Below are 16,798 nucleotides of genomic sequence, written 5' to 3'. Positions count from 1 at the left end.
GTAATACTTAACAGTACAATATCGAACAGGCATCAATCGAACCCAAGGAAAGAGTTTAATGTCGATGCTATGTTAATGCGATAAGAAATATTCAAGGCTGGAGGGGAGCAAGCTGCCATGCACCATGAGATCAGGGTCATAGGTATGCTGCTTGCAACACTTCAACTGTCAACAGGGGGGTATCATTCACTCATTCAAAACATCAACCGTCAATAAAAAGAGGACGGGGAAAAAGGACAAAAAGCCGAGCTCCGGACTATGGTTGTCGCGCCCCATCCTTTCCGATTCGCCATGCACGCCGAATAAAAAAAATCAACACACTTGTAACCCGTAAACGCCAGACACTCGGTCCCGATGATGATGATTATGATGACAAAGAAGCTTTAGAGGGATTTTGTTCGAACACCCTTGGGATGATTGAGAAAGTGAGAGGGATGAGCTGGATCGCTCAGAGAAAAATGTTGCCCAGTTGGTCAACGGGAGAGAAATCCCCATGAAGGCCGCCATTGATAAGCTCCGCAACAATCTTCTTGCGTAGCAATCGCGTGTCTGTAGGTCCAAACGCAGTCGGTTCGATGCCCAAAGCAATGGCCTTTGCATTTGTGAGAAGGAACACACCGCAATCGCTACCATTATCTTGCTGAGAAGAAACAGCTTGGAGAATATTCCATTCGCCCTCGTCGTATTTTGCTCCAAGTTCGCCGCAGAGCCATTGTTTGATGATTTTAACTTGCTGAGCACCTCTAGCGCCCAATGAGTCAAAGTACTCGATGGTACGGTCTGCTGGCCGCACTACCAGGAGAGTCCAATGACTTGACTGGTGAACAGGGATGAAGACAGTGTCCACATCCAGCAACGACTCGCCACCAATCTTAGCTCGGTTCGCCCAGCGGCGTACACTCTGGTACCCTTTATCCCGCAGATTGGAATAGAAGAATGTGTTGAAGGCGTGGTAGCGTGGCTTTTCATTGCCAGTGTTCCCTGTAGACTGGCGGAGGTACTGAACTAGAATTGTCAGGTAGGAATTGATGATTTCATCATTGAGCCATGACATTTCCCTGAGGCAAGTTAAAATATCTTTGGGATAGAGATCGTCTCCAGCCGGTATTCGAGCAACTGCACGGTCCGGGGACCTTCGCATGGCAGCCACAACCTCCTCAGACCACGCCGACGAAAGTTTACGGACAGCAGGTCCTTTTGGGAATATACGCGTGGGCCGGAGCTGAGCCCGTTCGCGTTCTCTTTTCGCTTTTTCGCGTGCCGCCAATTCCGACGCCCAAGGGGACTCAATACGACCGGGCGGGATAGCTCTCTGCTCCTTGTAGTCCCTGGAGAACAGTGATACCGCCGAAAGTGGTACTCGCTCATCTGCGATAGAGCGTCGCATCCACGGATCCAGGATTTCCATATCATATTGAAGCGCTGGCTTGCGAATGGCTTTCGCTGGGGCAGTCGAAGGGGCCACGGCACGCTTTGGCGATGGTGTGAGGGTCAGGGTCGGCTTCGGATGTAGGTGCGACCCCAGTTCAGTGTGCAATATTGGTAGCGTCTGAGCTACAAGTTCGACCTCCTCAAGCTCCGCGGTTGGAACATCTTTAGAGGCCACGCGAGGGCTTTGGGGCGGCGATTGAGGTGGCGTTGGCGGGAAAGCGCCAGGGATTGACATGAATCTGTCTGCATTTTGACTACCTGGAGCGACCTTTAGCCTCTGCGATTCCATATCCTCGAATGCTGTTAGTTATACCTGAACGATCCTTTGCTAGCCTTTGCGCACCAGGAAGATCATGGGTGTCTGATGAGACTGTGGGACTCGTATAGATAGCTGTATCCGACTTGCGTCGCTGCAATAACTTCTTGATCCAATCCATTTTGCGTTGACCGTAACCTGCGCCAGGTCGATCTGATGCGGGAGGTGTGCGGATCGACAAAGGCGCGCGCGCGGGTGGCTGGAGGGCGGCTTAAGATGAAAAAGACGAATGGTGACTGAGATGAAGAGAGGGAAGCGGTAGAAGTGAGCAGGCTCCAGCTTCCATCGCTGAGAGGGCACCTCAGCGAGTCGGTCCTGATCGCGGAGTTGCGAGAATGATGGAGCGCGACGTCCATTTCATCATGGGCGCTGAGTCATCACTGCCGAGCGCGCGCCGATCCACCTGCAGCCACTCTTTGAAGTATAGAGAGGAAAGACAAAATAAAAGTGAGCATTAGACACCGATTATTTCCAAATTAAAGGGCCCATAGCCCTAATTCAATTGCTTTTATTCTATTATATATGAATTTGCTTGATTTATTCTAATACCAGACTGCTCTGATGGTTTCAATGTAGCATGAAGACTTTAAAGATACAAAATCGCTCGCGGTACAGTATGTACATACCTATGTCTCTGAAAGACGCTCTTCCAGCAGATCCCGCTAGACTAGAACAGTCCCGACACAGGGGAGTGCTTGTATGGAAAGAGAAAACTCCACGCAATGCGATTAACTGGGAACTCCGAGCCCGAGCAACTCGAACACTGGTGGCGCGCCATTGATGACGATCCATGGGATTCCTGTTTGTATTGTACTAAGTAAGCGGATGCGAAAGAGCTTGAATGGGGCGGAAAATGCACACACCTGCATAGACAACCAGCTTTGTCACTACCTCCACGTCATATCGTACGCGAGGCTTCTTAATCTGAGAGAACACCTCCTTCTCATCTGTTCGGGAGGTACTGACTTCGGGAGGGGGAAGTGGCGATGATCGGGGGATATTATCATCCTCCACGGCAGCTGAGTTTGGACTACCCCTACCCATCATGTGCTCATAGTGGTCGAGCTTTGAGGTTTTTCTGTTCAACACGGGAGTGCCGTTCGGCTTGAAGTCCACATCCGCGGGAGATTCGCGGCTGCCTCCCGATTGGCTTTCACGTCGGCGCTTCTCTCGATATGCCAATGTCTCATATGCATCGGCTTCGGACTGTGGACCGACGGAGATAGCGCGGCGTCGTGGATGACGGATGGTCGTGATGATTGATGGGATGTCGGAGAAGTTGGGGAAGACTTCGTTGTCTTTCAGATTAGATGGGACCGTGGTGTAACGCCTGCATATTTAGGTTAGAGTATTCAAATCAATGAGACATAATTTGAGAACACTTACGAAGCAGTTGTGAAAAATCGCCGGGGCAGAAGGAGACCGAGCTTCTCCAGGCTGCGGAAGATAGGCGGCAGGATGCGAAGCAAAGTAGGCTTTGTGATCTCCCTCCAGGCAAAGACACACAGAACTCCTACCACAAGACGCAGGGTCGTTTTAGCAATTCCGATGCTCTCATAGTCGAAAGGGATGGTGCCAGGGAGAGGATAATCCCAGGCGAGGCTAGATCCAGTAAAGTACCATGAGCCCACGTCCACGCCCAGTGTTACTCCCGCAAAGGCGACGCTGTCATCGAAACACGGGCAGTCATCAGCCGGTTCTGGATGGATGCGAACTAAGACCAGGATGACAATTGGAATCACGAGAATTTCCTTCATGTTCGCCGTGAGAATATAGTTGTCGAATGCGGGACCCAAGCTGAATTGCGCAAGACCAATTAGTGCACCCAGTACACACCCAACAACAACATCCAGCATACCATGCATACCACAGTACAGTCGGCCCAGCACGATCGATGTCACGTAAAGGTATGTGATGATCTGGAGGATCAGACTAGTCTGCGGACTGACGGTCGAATCGGCGGAGTTGAGAAGTAAGATCGCGTAAACGGCTACCGAGACGGCATTAGTAGAGTGCGTGGACGGGAATCCATATTCGAGAGCGGCTGATCCGGAATGGGTGATGCGCTGGAGAGGCGGAGATAGTGGCCGGGGAAGACATAGCAAGTCCTTGATGAAGCCACTGAAGAAAACACCTGCGGCAAGGATGTGTACAAGTCTGCGCGCAAACTCATCAGTAAGGCATTATTCTTCCACTGCATCTTCTTGTTCTTGCTCGGCGATCAACATACCCACGACCTAAGCTAGTGTGACCACACCAGAAGAGGAATGGCAGGAAGACCATGAAAAACGTGTGGGTGCCGAGGTTCGCGGTGAACGCAAAGTACGAGTCCAGCGTCGGGGTGCGAACCTTCTCCTGCACCCAGGCAAGATATGGCGTTTCATATCGGATCAATGGGAGGAGCTTTTGTCGAGGCCAGTAGCGCCAGAGAGGTAGTCGGCTTGAATCTGTCGCAAGCCGCAAACGGAGCCATGATTAGCGATTGTCGCGACAACGCGGAGGGTCAGGGTTCAGTATGGGCGAAGGGCGCGCAATGTAGCAGCCGACACGTACAGTGATTGAGACTCTTCAGCCCAGCATCGGGCTGATCCTTCGCGGGTTTTCCCATCGTGCTATCGATCCGAGGTGCGATTAGAGGGACCGATGATCCATATACGGGCAGGCCGGTGCCTGCCGCTCGATTCGGTTACTTCGAGTCTCAGCGCGTGGACATAAGGAGCGAATGAAAGTTGGATGCCTGGAAGAATGAGGAGACTTTTAGGGTGGGAGGATGGTCGTGAGGCTGCGAAGGCCGTAGACTCGGGGAGATCGCGGCCGCGGCTCTTGGCTGTTGGCCCCTGATGTCCCCATGTGTGGGCTTAGTCATGACTGCGGCGGCGACAACGGTGTTGCAGTGAACATCGTGAAAAGAGAAGCATACTAGTACAGAAGGATGACAACTATTGGTTTTACTCCTACTAAAAACTTGATTATATTTCTCAAGTTGAGATTATAGTTCTTCCTCGTTTTCCAGCGAATCTTTGATGGTCCTTCAATATATATTGTCGGGAGGGGATCCACATACCTCCCGGAATATACTCTGAAGCCGGTTTCTAGATATGGTGTTTGATTGCACAGACCAGTGTCCACACGATCTCAAACTGGGCGAGTATAAATAGAAGCTAGCCAACGACGAGCAACAATCGTGTGGTACCTTGCACACATCGCAGAAATGATGTAGCACTCGACGAGTGCTCGGTGTGCCTTGACCTGCATAGTTCTGCGACAGTGGCGCTTATTACGACGTAAGATTTCCGATCTGATGGAATGGAGGTATCTCGGCTGAAATCTCCATTGCACCGCCTCTGCCCCCAACGTTTTAGCGATTTAGTTCCCCGCCACTCTGTCTTGATTACCCCTCTAGAGGGGTGTATAGTTCACATGACACGGCCGCCCCGAGGCAGAACGATCCGGTTTCCTGGAGAGCTGAACGGTGGGGATGTCGAAGAGGGGCATTTGGTGGAGGCAGGATGAAAAAAGCAAACGGATCGGAGCAGATCGAATCAAGTTGAAATTGACAGGCACAAGCCTGGGCGAATCGTGCAGAGCGGAGCCCTGGCGTCATCGTCGGACGGCCGTTGCTATGGCAGCGCGGGTGTAAACACGGGTCTCGCCCAGGACGAGACCCTCCCAGCAGTCGATCTTTATCAAGATCTTTTAGATCACGCCTTCCTCCTTCTCTTTGTCAACTCTTCTCACATCTCCCTTTGTCCTCGACATTCTTCCCCTCGACGTCAACAACAACTTACCCAGCGATACCACCGCCTTCATTCCGGCCCGATAATAAGCCGTCAACGCCTGGACCCGCGACCCGCATTACAACAAGGGGGTTCCATTCCAACCTGCCAAACACACCATGAGCCAGATGTATGACGAGAATTACTATGCGGCTTCGCGACGCCGGTCTCTCGCAACTCCTCCTCCATCCATGTCTCCGCGCCACAGCCGTACCCGCAGCCACAGCGTGCGAGTGAGCAACGGCACCGCCAGCACCCACACCAGCTTCTCCAGTGCTCAAATGTCGGAGGCCACGAATATCACTCAACCGCCCTCCTACTCAAAAAAGTTTGTGGTGGTCGGCGATGGTGGATGCGGCAAGACGTGCCTATTGATTAGCTATTCTCAGGGCTATTTCCCCGAGGTAGGTTCTCTTCTATACTCCAGATTCCTTATCCATGGTTGAGGCGCGGGGTGATACTAAAACTAGTGCAGAAATATGTCCCCACCGTCTTCGAAAACTATATCACCCAGACCACGCACCGACAGTCGGGGAAGACAGTCGAGCTAGCGCTGTGGGATACCGCTGGACAAGAAGAGTACGACCGCCTGCGTCCGCTGTCTTATCCCGAGACCGACCTTCTCTTCGTCTGCTTTGCTGTTGACTGCCCCGCCTCTTTGGAAAATGTTATGGACAAGGTAAGCTACTGGATGTTTTCGACTTCATTCCATTAAATCGCTCTAACAAATGCGTAGTGGTACCCTGAAGTTCTGCATTTCTGCCCGACAACCCCCATCATCCTCGTCGGCCTCAAATCAGATCTCCGCACTAAGCGAACTTGCATCGAGCTCCTCAAGACACAAGGCCTGACCCCAATCACCCCAGAGCAAGGCCAAGGCGTGGCCCAGCGGATGGGTGCTACCTACGTCGAGTGCAGCAGCAAGGAAATGCGCGGTGTGGATGAGGTCTTCGCAAAGGCTGTCGACACCGTCATTTCCATCGAGGAGCAAGGCTACATGACTCAAAAGTCCTCATCGCATTCTCGCACAAGTAGCAAGCCTTACGCCGGCGGAATACGACCAGGAAAGAAGATTAAGAAGCGAAGCTGCAAGATTTTGTAAACTTTCCTTCTTGCACGTCTACTCTCTTCATGACCAATCCTTTCTTCCTTCGTTTCTCACCCCTGGTCCGATCACAAGCCTGGTTGCTTCATCGGCTTGCTTGTCTACTCTGCGCAGGACAAAGCTGGACATGAACTGCAAAAAATTTCCCTTGGCGTTGGGGGACGCTGCGCGCCCTTGACCGATTTGTTCTTTGCTGGAGGCGGTTTTCTGAATTGTTTTATTTTTGCCCTTCGACTGTTGATCGCTTGTATTTCCTTTCTTGTATTTTCACCTCATGACCCTTGTCTTTTATCTTTCCTTTTGCTCTCATGACCTGGGTCGTTGCCCTTTTGCGGCATGCATGGGACTGGTGTTTCTCGCTTATGTTACCTTACCTGATACGAATTTAGCAATTCAGCATTGCATTTCATAGGAAGCTGTTATTCGTAGACTCGTAAGATTAAAGTGTAGAGACAGAGAGTGTATTTTTTTTCTCTCCTGAATATGCTGGAAAAATGGTATCTCAACAATGAAACTCGAACGCTGAACATACACCAGAACCAAACACGAATGCTGATTAGCATTTTCACTGGCTGACAGTCGACTCCCCTTCTCCCTCCTCAGGCTGGTGCTGACGCTGCCCGCCTGAGTTTCCATGTTCTCCACTCTCGCCGCTGACCTTTCGCTTCCCTTGACCAGCCTCCTCGAGCTCCTCTTCGGGCCGGCCCATGAAGTTCTCAAACTGCGACCAAAGAGCCTCAACAGACCCAAATTCATTGCCAACCTATTAAAGCCCAGTTAGCGATCCCAAATTAGTATTTGATGTCGAGCAAGGGGTAAAACGTACGGTAATGATGCTCTCCAGGTTTCGGTTCAGGCGGTTCATATTCTGGAGTACCTGCTCCATGCCCTGTGCCAGAAGTTAGAGTCACGACAGATATCACGGGAAAAAGATGCGGGCAGCATAGTTCTTGTCACTCACCACCGCAATTTCTCGAACCAATTCCTCACGTTGTTGCTCAAAGACAGTGGGGGATGCAGCGCGTCCGCCAGAGCCGGGGGTTTCCGAGATCCACCCCATGACCGATATTGAAGGGAAGATTGTTGGGGAGATTTGACGAATGTGAGAAGTCTTTTGCAGCCACAGGTGGGAGTAGCACTGCAGGCCAAGGCTGTTGCGTCTCGCGGTTGTGTGAGGGGCCGGGTTGGTTGGCACTCAATTGGGAGGATAGGGTCCGAAACGCGATCGGGATTGAAATTGCGGCTCGAGAACGGTAGCGGAGGTCAGGCGCGCGTCGTGCTTCTGTTGTGTTCTGCTGGCTTGTTTTTGCCGTGTTTTGGAGAAGGGGACGCCGTGGTGGGGCTTGCGCATATGATAAGAGATCCGATTAAGAAAACCCTCGCACATCAAAGATGGAGCGGTCATGTGACTAAAATAGCGTTTTATACGCTGTCATGTGCTAAAGAATCATGTTGTTCATAATGTAGACTGGAGTTCTCGACGTAATCTTGATATTATATTTACACAGTTGCCTTAGGTTTTTTTCTTTTTCTTCGTCGATTTTGGATGCTTGTCGAGACTTATCGGACTCCCCACACTGAGTCGCAGCATCATCATTACCAGGATCTTTACTTCGTAGGATAAACTGAACGATATTTCACAGATATAAGCAGAATGGTACTGAATTGACAGTGATTGGGAAACGGTTACCATTTACGCAAAGGACATTTCTGCGCTGCGGTAGACTGCCCCAAAGTTTCAACATCTCTTTCTTGTTGCAACGCAGGAAACACACAGGCAATCATCTGCTGAATATCCATGATGTAATCTGGAATCTCGAGGTATCATATTATTATTGTCATTTGTCAACGATGGTAGCCTTGTCAGTTCGATACCTGCTGCAAATGCTTGTCCAAAAAAGTATCCAAGAGCAGTACAGCGTGGATATCTTCAACCACCACTTGGTCAGCGAGTATATCGAGCTAATTGAATGAACACTATGAACGAGGAGATCCAACAGATCAAAGACCTACCTTAGGATACTGGGCATCAACAGAGATGTTAACCAAGTAAGCTTAACCCTGATTGAGTTTCGACCCGGCAGCTGACAGGAACGGCTGCATCGCGTACAATCTGACATTCTCGACCACTGGACTTGCCGCCGGCAATAGAAGAAGCTTACTATAGTCACGAAAAAGGACTCGATCAAGGGCCATCAGGATAGGACCATTCCGGTCCCGCGCCGCTGAGCTCCATAGCCTTTAACCTGGCTCATTTCTATTTTCAGATGCAAATGTCCCCTTGATCACCCGGCTCGAATTATGCATTGTACAATTCTGAAAAAGAGGGTATACTTCCATGTCGTTTTTACCACCAATTCCAATTGAAAAGAGATCGAAACACAACAGTGAGGTACACAGGATGGCGATGACGACAACAACAAACTCTGTCAAAACCCAGACAGCTATTCTGCCGCCCGATCCTCGAACCGCGATTCCCTCACGAACTTCCACCAGACGTTGTCAAAATCCTCGATCTGTGCGCAGTAATCACCAAGACAGCGTGTCAAAGGTACCAAATGGCTAGGATACATTGCCAATCGACAGGGTCGGCAATACCGCACTTGCACCCTCGACCGACAAAGAAGATTGCCCGCCTTCGACACCATCCAGATTATCTTCTTCGCTGAGGTCTTTTGAATGACTCCCGGTTCCGAGAACAGCGGCGGCTCCGCCTGGCATTGTAACTCGCATTGTTCGTGATGGAACTCCACACTACGGATTGAAGCTCCAATTTCTGGAGTGGATCTGTTATTTCTTTCTTGCGATCCTCGTACGGGATCGTTAATCTTGACGATCCTTTGATTGGATGGATAGGATATTTTGTGCTGGACGTTACAATCTAATCTCCCTATCGGAAGCACGCCCACGCCCTACAGTAAATTCATCAACACCGTGTCTGTTTTCGTTGGGAATTGTCCTTTGGAATTAGAATATCGACGGCGATTTGAAGAACTGAAGAGTCTGGTGGAGCAGAGTAGTATAGGATGTGCAGGGTTTTCTCGTGAAACATCCACTACTATCATGTCCTACTCTCATTTCCGAAGGTACACTGTGACCAGCGGGGTTTACCTTAAATAGTATAGCAAACAGAGTTCTACAGTAGGATTATTAGCAGCCCGTTGGCTCGCTTCTGACATGATCGGCAGTCCCAATTATCGCGATGCCGTGGTTCGCCGTATCCTGTAACCTGGGTCTAGACGTGGCATATAATAGATTGCTGCTGGTGGAAAACTTCCAGAACGAAGTGGGGGACCAGATCATCAATTTGCTTGTCGAGCACCTGTGGGCATATAGCGATAAGACCTCGGTCGAGGCATGCTTGTAAATCATGCAAATGGAGCCCTGAGGACCGTTTGGGGATGTAGTCCCAAAAAACCCATCAAAATGAGAAGACATAGAATGGCGCACGGTAAAGAACACTTGTGAAAATCGGACAGTGCCTAGAACGCCTTTAATTTCCAGAGGTCTCAGGCACATGTACCTGGGAGCCATTTCACGATTACCGACCAGTCCAGTCCTCCAATAGTTTGCGGCTAGTGTCGTTGCGCCCATGGACGCCAGTTGGGCCGGTGGCACAGCCTGCCAACCACCGTCCGGCGCCGGGCCCGGACAAGCAGCCAGGGCCCACAGTGTACCTGAGGAACCCAAGGAACCCAGCGCCCCCCGCAACGATACATGATCCAGGACCTGGCCCAGGGCCTGTCTCAGATCCACTGCCTCTCGCGTAACGGCGCGATTCAGACTGAATCGATGCAGAGGGGTTGCTGATTATTACAGTGCAAAATTGATTTCTAGGGCGGATGCGGATGTAGATGCGAATACCACCTGGGGGCGAAGAGCGGAAGAGCCAAGGGCGAGATCGGCAGAGCACAGCACGTGAAGGTTGCTTCGAGCCTTTCTCTATACAATTCTATGTGAATGGCGACGTGTCCAGGTGTAAGGGGAGGACGTCTCAGAAACAATCAGGATATTGTTCGGTCATGGACTCCATTGTATCCACTCCAGTAAACCAGTATGCCCAACAATTTACCCTCAGGTAAGTAAAAAAAAAACCTCATCACATCGTTATCCCGGGGAGGGGAAGCAATGCTGCTGCGTCCGCATCCGCATTCAGGTCCACGTCCACGTCCATCGCCTTGCCTTGCCAATCCGACCAGCTTAATCAAACCGGCCGAGGGTGCAACCAGCCCCTCCCTCATTTTCTTTGCTTTCCCCTCGGGAGGGGTTCCACCCAAGTCCAGTGGGAGGGTTTGCTTCGTTTGCTGCTTTGCTTTCCATGTGCACCACACGCGCATGGATCCGTAACTCCGTTTTGCCCATGTATCCTTTCGTGAAAAAGTATCCGGTAGGTCATGATATCCGTAATCGTGTCATTCGTATCCCTCAGTACGTTGAGGGGAGATGAGGAGGGAAGAGATGTGTTTCCGTATCGAGTCATAGTAGATCAAGAGGGCAAATCGGGTTAAGAGTTGCGTCGCGGTTGTGCGAGCATGTTGCTGAATCTCTTCCACCGCTGTGTCGGCGAGGTCGAGTTGACTCGACCCAGTTGTGCTTTGTCCATGGGCTTAGAGGACTGCGTGGAGGAACGCGGGCGACTGCTGATGGTGGCCTCGTGATCGGCGAGGACATCCTCGAGCCGAACGTCCGAGTCGGACATGCGCAAGTGCGAGTCCTTGGGATCGAGGATCTCGATGAACTTCGAAGGAGTATCGCGCATCGCGAACGAGTGTGTTCAACTTTTTAGACTCAAGTTCGTTTGCAAGTGGGTGTGCAAGTATATAGATGTGGGATGAGACAGCGAATGTCGCAAGTAAGCGCGGGACTGTGCAGCGCGTTTCACTTTCGGAGGGCAAGCGAGGGAATTTGGTTTTTCGGAGGAAGAATAACACGAACGAGGGCGAGGTAGGGGTTTTTTTTAAAAAAAAAAGTAAATAAGAACAGGAGATTAGTACCGAATATTTGGGGAAATGCGGGAGTCCACGGTTGAGTGTTCCATGAGGAAGTGGAGACTGCAGATCAGGGGAGGCAAACGAAGATTTGGGTCCCTTGTTTAGCGAGGCTTCTGTCCCTGACGCCGTGTACAGCGTACTCGAAGTACTGCGGTGTCTGTGCCAGGCAGACGCTTAAGTATATGTGCAACGTCTTGCTCTTTGGCACAGCATCGCATCGCATCCCGATAGCTCAGTCTGATGAATCATGCACACCAGACCCCACGCGCACGCAGAATTCCCTCTTTCGGCGCAGGCCTGCTGATGGACGATGGGCACGGTGGGTGCGAGCAAAACGCAGGCAGGATCAGCGGCGGCCATCCTCCACTTTCGAACGCCGTGGCGTCTGCATTCCGGCCACTGGCCGTTGGCGAGGGCGAACCCGCGAGCAGTCATGGTTTGTTCGATCGGCGTGGAGCCCGGTGGAGAGGGCACTTGCGTGGCCCTGAGAGGGTCCCCGACGACCATGCGGAGAGTTTCGAGGGTGTCAGGGTGGGCTCTGTGTGTCTTTGTGTGTGCGTGGTGTGGACCCGCGTTGGGAAATGCTGAACACCGCAACTTCTGCACGGAGGAACCCGGCGGCCCCCTGCGGTGCGCTAGTAGCAACCCCCAACTCCATCGCTGGGCCTGGATGGCCGCCAACCTGGGGACGAGGGTGGTTCAGTCGGACTAGTGTTTGGTCTAGCGCACACGAGCAGACCCTAAGGTGCCATGACGGAGTGTTCTGTTTTGGGTCTGCCTTACCCTAGGGGAATATGGTGTGTAGTCCTGAGGGGGTGTCCCGAAGGGAAAGGGCGGTTGCATGACGTCGGGGGCTCCAATCTTATCGCGCATTCGCCTTCGACGGGGCTTCCGTACTTCTGCGATCGCCTTTTCTAATTAAAGAAGCATCACGCATCCCCCTTCGCCATACAAAGGCCATCCCCCTCCTCCAGGTGGATTGCCCTCCGTGATATTCGGTGGAGAGCATCACTCAACCGCGGCGCGATAGACACGCCCATCCGTCAGCCTTCGTCGTCAGATTCGCCCCCGGGGCACCGCCACATGGACCCCAGCTTCGATTGCGGGAGAACCAGCTGATAAAGGAGGCAGCAAGTAGGAAGCCGCAACGGTGGCCGGTATATTTGAAATGAGGCGCAGAGCTCAGCTCGAGGGAGTGCAATGGACGAGGCAATTCTGATGAGTTGCAGAGTTGACTGCCAACGAATCTACTCGGACAAACGGGGGCCGCTCGGAAAGAATACACTACGTACCACTTTGGCAGTTGCAATGGCTTTGGCAGTGCTTACTCTCCACACCATCGGTACCTTGATTAGTCCGAGTCAGACCAATAATGGGCAACGCATGAATCTGCATCACACGAGGCGTGCGCATTCCTTAGTTTCCTACTGAGTTCGTACGTTGCTATGACCGCCCCAGGCCGACGAATCACCCCATTGCGAAGAACTATACGGGAGGCCGAGGTCCAACATTCAAATTGAAACAAGCCACCCTCGGTCAGCGCAATCCCGTAGCTTCCTGCTGACGAGTCTACCCCAAGCCCCAACCGCCTAACCCAGCGGCAATCACGCATATGAGATACGATGCACCGCCTGACTAGCCCACGCAAGTTCTACGAACCTGTGGCGAGGATGACCAATCAAAATTTGGAAGATCGCTCCGAACATCTACAGTATTCCTGTGACACTGTATAGTAATGTGGTAACTCGGTGAAGGAGAGAGAAAACCCCCACCTAGGCTCCCCCACCACACCATGGGGCCATGATTGGAGTAGTGCATCAGAGGCCGAATCTTATCACCCGGCCGGTGTTGGTACTGCTGGGGAAGAGATGAACATAGCTCCACGGCCGATCAAACCCTCCAACAACCCCACTCCAACTATAAAAGTAAAAAGGGTTGAAACATTCATATGATGCGGGGTATGGGATATCTGAGCTCCTGTCCGGCTCGCTCCTGTTGGGGAATCCTGTATAATAGGTTCCATATACACAAGGCATGTACCTCGAGCAAAGTACATCCAAAGTATTCGCTCTCGGCACCCCCACTGCACATCGATACCCAGCGAGACGATCAGACCAAACTGATCGACAATATCGGATACCTGCTCTGAGAATTCCCGACCGACTGCTTTTCGGATTGTCAGTGGTTCGTGGGGTGGAGATATCTGCCCTGCTGTAGGGCACAACGGTAGGCTACATACAGTAGTACTTAAGGTACTGTAGAATGTACACAAGTGCCGAAGTGAGATTCCCGCGATTGACACATGTCTTGCAGATTGCCCCTGAAGGAATCGGATTCTTGTCGCTAGGTTTAAAGTGCCGCCACATCACCGATGTGCGCGTTTTCTTCATCAATTGTCGCATAGATGGCAACACTGAAGGCGTCATCTCAGAGGCACCCGGAAAATATCTATAAATGGACTGACATTGATTGGATGCTCGTGGAGAGGCAGCTACGTAAACAGAACGATCTGCTCTGTGGTGACAGAAGCTCACAATCAAGGAGAATCGCCTAGATGTTGAGCTGATCCTCAAGGACCCAGACTCTGTTTTCGTCGCGCAGTGAGTGGTCTCAACGACACTCGTGGACGACCTCGGACACGATATTTCATCAAATTTGACCAATCCGCTGATTGAACTCTCAACGGTGCCGAGTGAGCCTAATGGCTATAATTTAAAGTATTATGAAAAGGTACTCTGATGATTTCAGTTACCTATCACCCTGGACTGGACCCCTGCCCCAACGGTGCCGACCGCAAATTCGACAAAAGGAAATCATCCATCGTAAATGGGAACAAATTTGAAAATTCGAAAGACCGGATTCCTGATCGAAGGAGCTCGAAATGGCCCACAGCGCATCCCAGTCGAGGCCATCGAAACCATGCTGGGCAATGGGGAGACTGGCTGTATCCCTGCTGTCATTATTACCGTATTTACTCTTGCTGCTGTTGAGAAGCTTCTCCAAAAAGATCTCCAGAACCGCAACGCATCGGGTCGCCGAGTCGGCTAGGATCCCGTAGGTCTTCAGAACCCGGAGTGCCGCATTCCATGTCAATTCGGCCTTAGTTTCGACCGTGGAGGAGGCACCCTCCTCGTCCTCTAGGAAACGCTCGACGAGAATTATCATGGTAGCGTTGTATACATCTAGTTGATCACGCCCCAGTTTGTCAGCTAGAAGAGCTCGGAGAAGAACAGGTCGCTGGAATATGGAACTAACAGAGAACGGAATACACCAGTTGGGCAACGGACCTAGTAAGGTCTGTCGGTCAAGATGGCGGTCGAAGGTTTCGATCAGCTCAAGGTGCAACGCGGAAGCTAATGCGGGCACATTGTGCCAATATTACTTCAGACAGGCTGGAATCGTCATAGGAATCATATGGGTTTGTTTTCCGGACAAGAGTCCACGGTCGTAGTCGTGGCCGCAGTGACTCCGCGCATGCAATAACAGATCACAGTCGGACGGAAGAGGAGACGGCGCGCGTGCAAGAAACTGCTTGAACATTAAGAATTAAAATCTGGAAAGACCTGCTAGGAAAACCCACCGAATTATCAAGACTATGACTTGTCGTTTCAGGATCTTATTGCCTTCGACAGCAAGTCGGGGACAAAGAAAATCGGGAATGACTTGTTCCATGCATGTAGTTTACCGTCGATTTGGAGATATGCTTCAGTTTACTCTCAATGCCTTCGCCCTTGGAGGCCTTGAGGTACATGTCGACAAGGATTTCGTCAAGAATCTGATATAGCTCCACGTCTTTCATGAAAAATGCCATCCTACACGGTCGTCCATCTGGTCGGAAAGGCGAGCCTATCATCTGGGATTCGAAAAACTCATCATTGATCATCGATGGCAACGGGATAGAATTGAACAGCCAATTGGGTGTCATGCTAGGGTGGCCGAAGGTGGATGAGAGGACACTGAGATGGGTGAATTAGCAGGCGAGTGGAGAAGTGCAAGCACACTGGTATGGTTAAGCAACGACACTCTCTTACCGATCTAGCCAGACACGTCCATGCCAGGTGCGACGTTGATACTCCCCATAACTCGCTGTCTCTCGAGAGCGACCATGGTGGGCCAAATGGATTCCGGGAGTACATCATCCTTTTCACATTTCCGGAAGGATACAGGTTCATCTTTGGAGAGACATACGGTCTTTCGCAGGGTCTCACCAGCATCACCTGGGCCGGTATATTTGTCGGCATGGGTCTGACGTGCCTGATTGTTTCCACTGTCTATACTCGGACCCGCGCCGAACACAAACGCACGAATCGGATCGGTCCTCCCCGAATCCAGTCTGTGGTATGTGATGCTGGGTTGGGGGGGAGGGTGGGCTGGCTCCAGCTGTCCCAGTGGGCTTGTTCTGGATGGGCTGGACCAGCTATGTAAGACCACCTCTCTCCTCTAGTTCTTTCTGGGAATGGACATTCGCTAACCAGCAAATAATCCTCTATCAGCATCTGGTCTCCGCTGATCACATCCGCTTTCGTGGGTTTCGGGATGACCACTATCTTCACCAGCGACTATCTAGATGTCATTGACTCATATGGCATGTATTCAGCTTCCGCCTTGGGCTTCGTGGCATTCACTCAATATCTATTGTCCGGTGGCGTTATGATTTCTGGCAGCACCATTTATGAGCGGCATGGGGTGCATTATACCCTGACCGTCGTCGGCGCCATTTGTGCTGCCATGGCCTTTATTCCATATATGTTCTACTTTTACGGGGCGAGAATTCGGCAGTTCAGCAAACATGCTGCTAATAAAGTTTGAATTGTAAACGGAGAGAGTATATGGGACTAAGAGGCATTCATGTGATGATGTCTTCCTCCTTCTTTTGGAGAGATGGAAAGTAGAGTGCTATATTGAATAATATAATTTGGTTATGCAATAGAGCAAGTTTACATCGAGATCTATACAAGAGGGCATCACGTGCTATATTGCGTGGATGCCAAGTCGGGAAACATTCATAACATTACATCAATCTGCCACCTGGGCGAGTCAACGGAGCTGGAGGTACGTAATTGTGTTCGTGGGCATCGAAATGTGCATTGATTTTGATATCAGTAGCCGTGGGAGAATACCCCGGAAAGCGGAAACCGCACTCGAGAAACCATCATAACGCCTTGTAAATGGTAAATGG

General features: G+C 51.2%; 7 protein-coding genes across 7 annotated transcripts; 3 read left to right on the top strand and 4 right to left on the bottom strand.

The window, feature by feature from the left end:
* Window positions 1-448: 448 nt before the first annotated feature.
* N7532_005248 (SUMO protease ULP1) lies at window positions 449-1,720 on the bottom strand (the record flags this gene model as incomplete). The annotated part of the gene is made up of 1 exon (XM_056617742.1): window positions 449-1,720. One exon carries the CDS (start codon window positions 1,718-1,720, stop codon window positions 449-451), a length of 1,272 nt encoding a protein of 423 aa, XP_056473901.1.
* A 755-nt stretch (window positions 1,721-2,475) lies between these two features.
* N7532_005247 (phosphatase PAP2 family protein) lies at window positions 2,476-4,355 on the bottom strand (the record flags this gene model as incomplete). Its single annotated transcript, XM_056617741.1, has 5 exons — window positions 2,476-2,546; window positions 2,611-3,077; window positions 3,134-3,904; window positions 3,978-4,194; window positions 4,301-4,355. The coding sequence occupies 5 exons, from the start codon at window positions 4,353-4,355 to the stop codon at window positions 2,476-2,478; spliced, it is 1,581 nt and encodes a 526-aa protein (XP_056473900.1).
* A 1,287-nt stretch (window positions 4,356-5,642) lies between these two features.
* N7532_005246 (GTP-binding protein rhoC) lies at window positions 5,643-6,625 on the top strand (the record flags this gene model as incomplete). The annotated part of the gene is made up of 3 exons (XM_056617740.1): window positions 5,643-5,927; window positions 5,999-6,202; window positions 6,260-6,625. The coding sequence occupies 3 exons, from the start codon at window positions 5,643-5,645 to the stop codon at window positions 6,623-6,625; spliced, it is 855 nt and encodes a 284-aa protein (XP_056473899.1).
* Window positions 6,626-7,193: 568 nt separating this feature from the next.
* N7532_005245 (DASH complex subunit DAD1) lies at window positions 7,194-7,688 on the bottom strand (the record flags this gene model as incomplete). Its single annotated transcript, XM_056617739.1, has 3 exons — window positions 7,194-7,391; window positions 7,455-7,517; window positions 7,590-7,688. 3 exons carry the CDS (start codon window positions 7,686-7,688, stop codon window positions 7,194-7,196), a joined length of 360 nt encoding a protein of 119 aa, XP_056473898.1.
* A 3,444-nt stretch (window positions 7,689-11,132) lies between these two features.
* N7532_005244 (uncharacterized protein) lies at window positions 11,133-11,387 on the bottom strand (the record flags this gene model as incomplete). The annotated part of the gene is made up of 1 exon (XM_056617738.1): window positions 11,133-11,387. One exon carries the CDS (start codon window positions 11,385-11,387, stop codon window positions 11,133-11,135), a length of 255 nt encoding a protein of 84 aa, XP_056473897.1.
* A 3,058-nt stretch (window positions 11,388-14,445) lies between these two features.
* N7532_005243 (uncharacterized protein) lies at window positions 14,446-14,667 on the top strand (the record flags this gene model as incomplete). The annotated part of the gene is made up of 1 exon (XM_056617737.1): window positions 14,446-14,667. One exon carries the CDS (start codon window positions 14,446-14,448, stop codon window positions 14,665-14,667), a length of 222 nt encoding a protein of 73 aa, XP_056473896.1.
* A 957-nt stretch (window positions 14,668-15,624) lies between these two features.
* On the top strand, window positions 15,625-16,428 carry N7532_005242 (MFS transporter; the record flags this gene model as incomplete). The annotated part of the gene is made up of 2 exons (XM_056617736.1): window positions 15,625-16,040; window positions 16,113-16,428. 2 exons carry the CDS (start codon window positions 15,625-15,627, stop codon window positions 16,426-16,428), a joined length of 732 nt encoding a protein of 243 aa, XP_056473895.1.
* Window positions 16,429-16,798: the final 370 nt, after the last annotated feature.

The sequence above is a fragment of the Penicillium argentinense genome, assembly GCF_028826775.1.
Source record: "Penicillium argentinense strain IBT 30761 chromosome Unknown utg000005l_segment0_segment0, whole genome shotgun sequence".
In the NCBI taxonomy this organism is placed as follows: Eukaryota; Fungi; Ascomycota; class Eurotiomycetes; order Eurotiales; family Aspergillaceae; genus Penicillium; species Penicillium argentinense.
The sequence above is the reverse complement of the archived record's forward strand: the minus strand, read 5'-3'. Positions and strand labels throughout refer to the sequence as shown.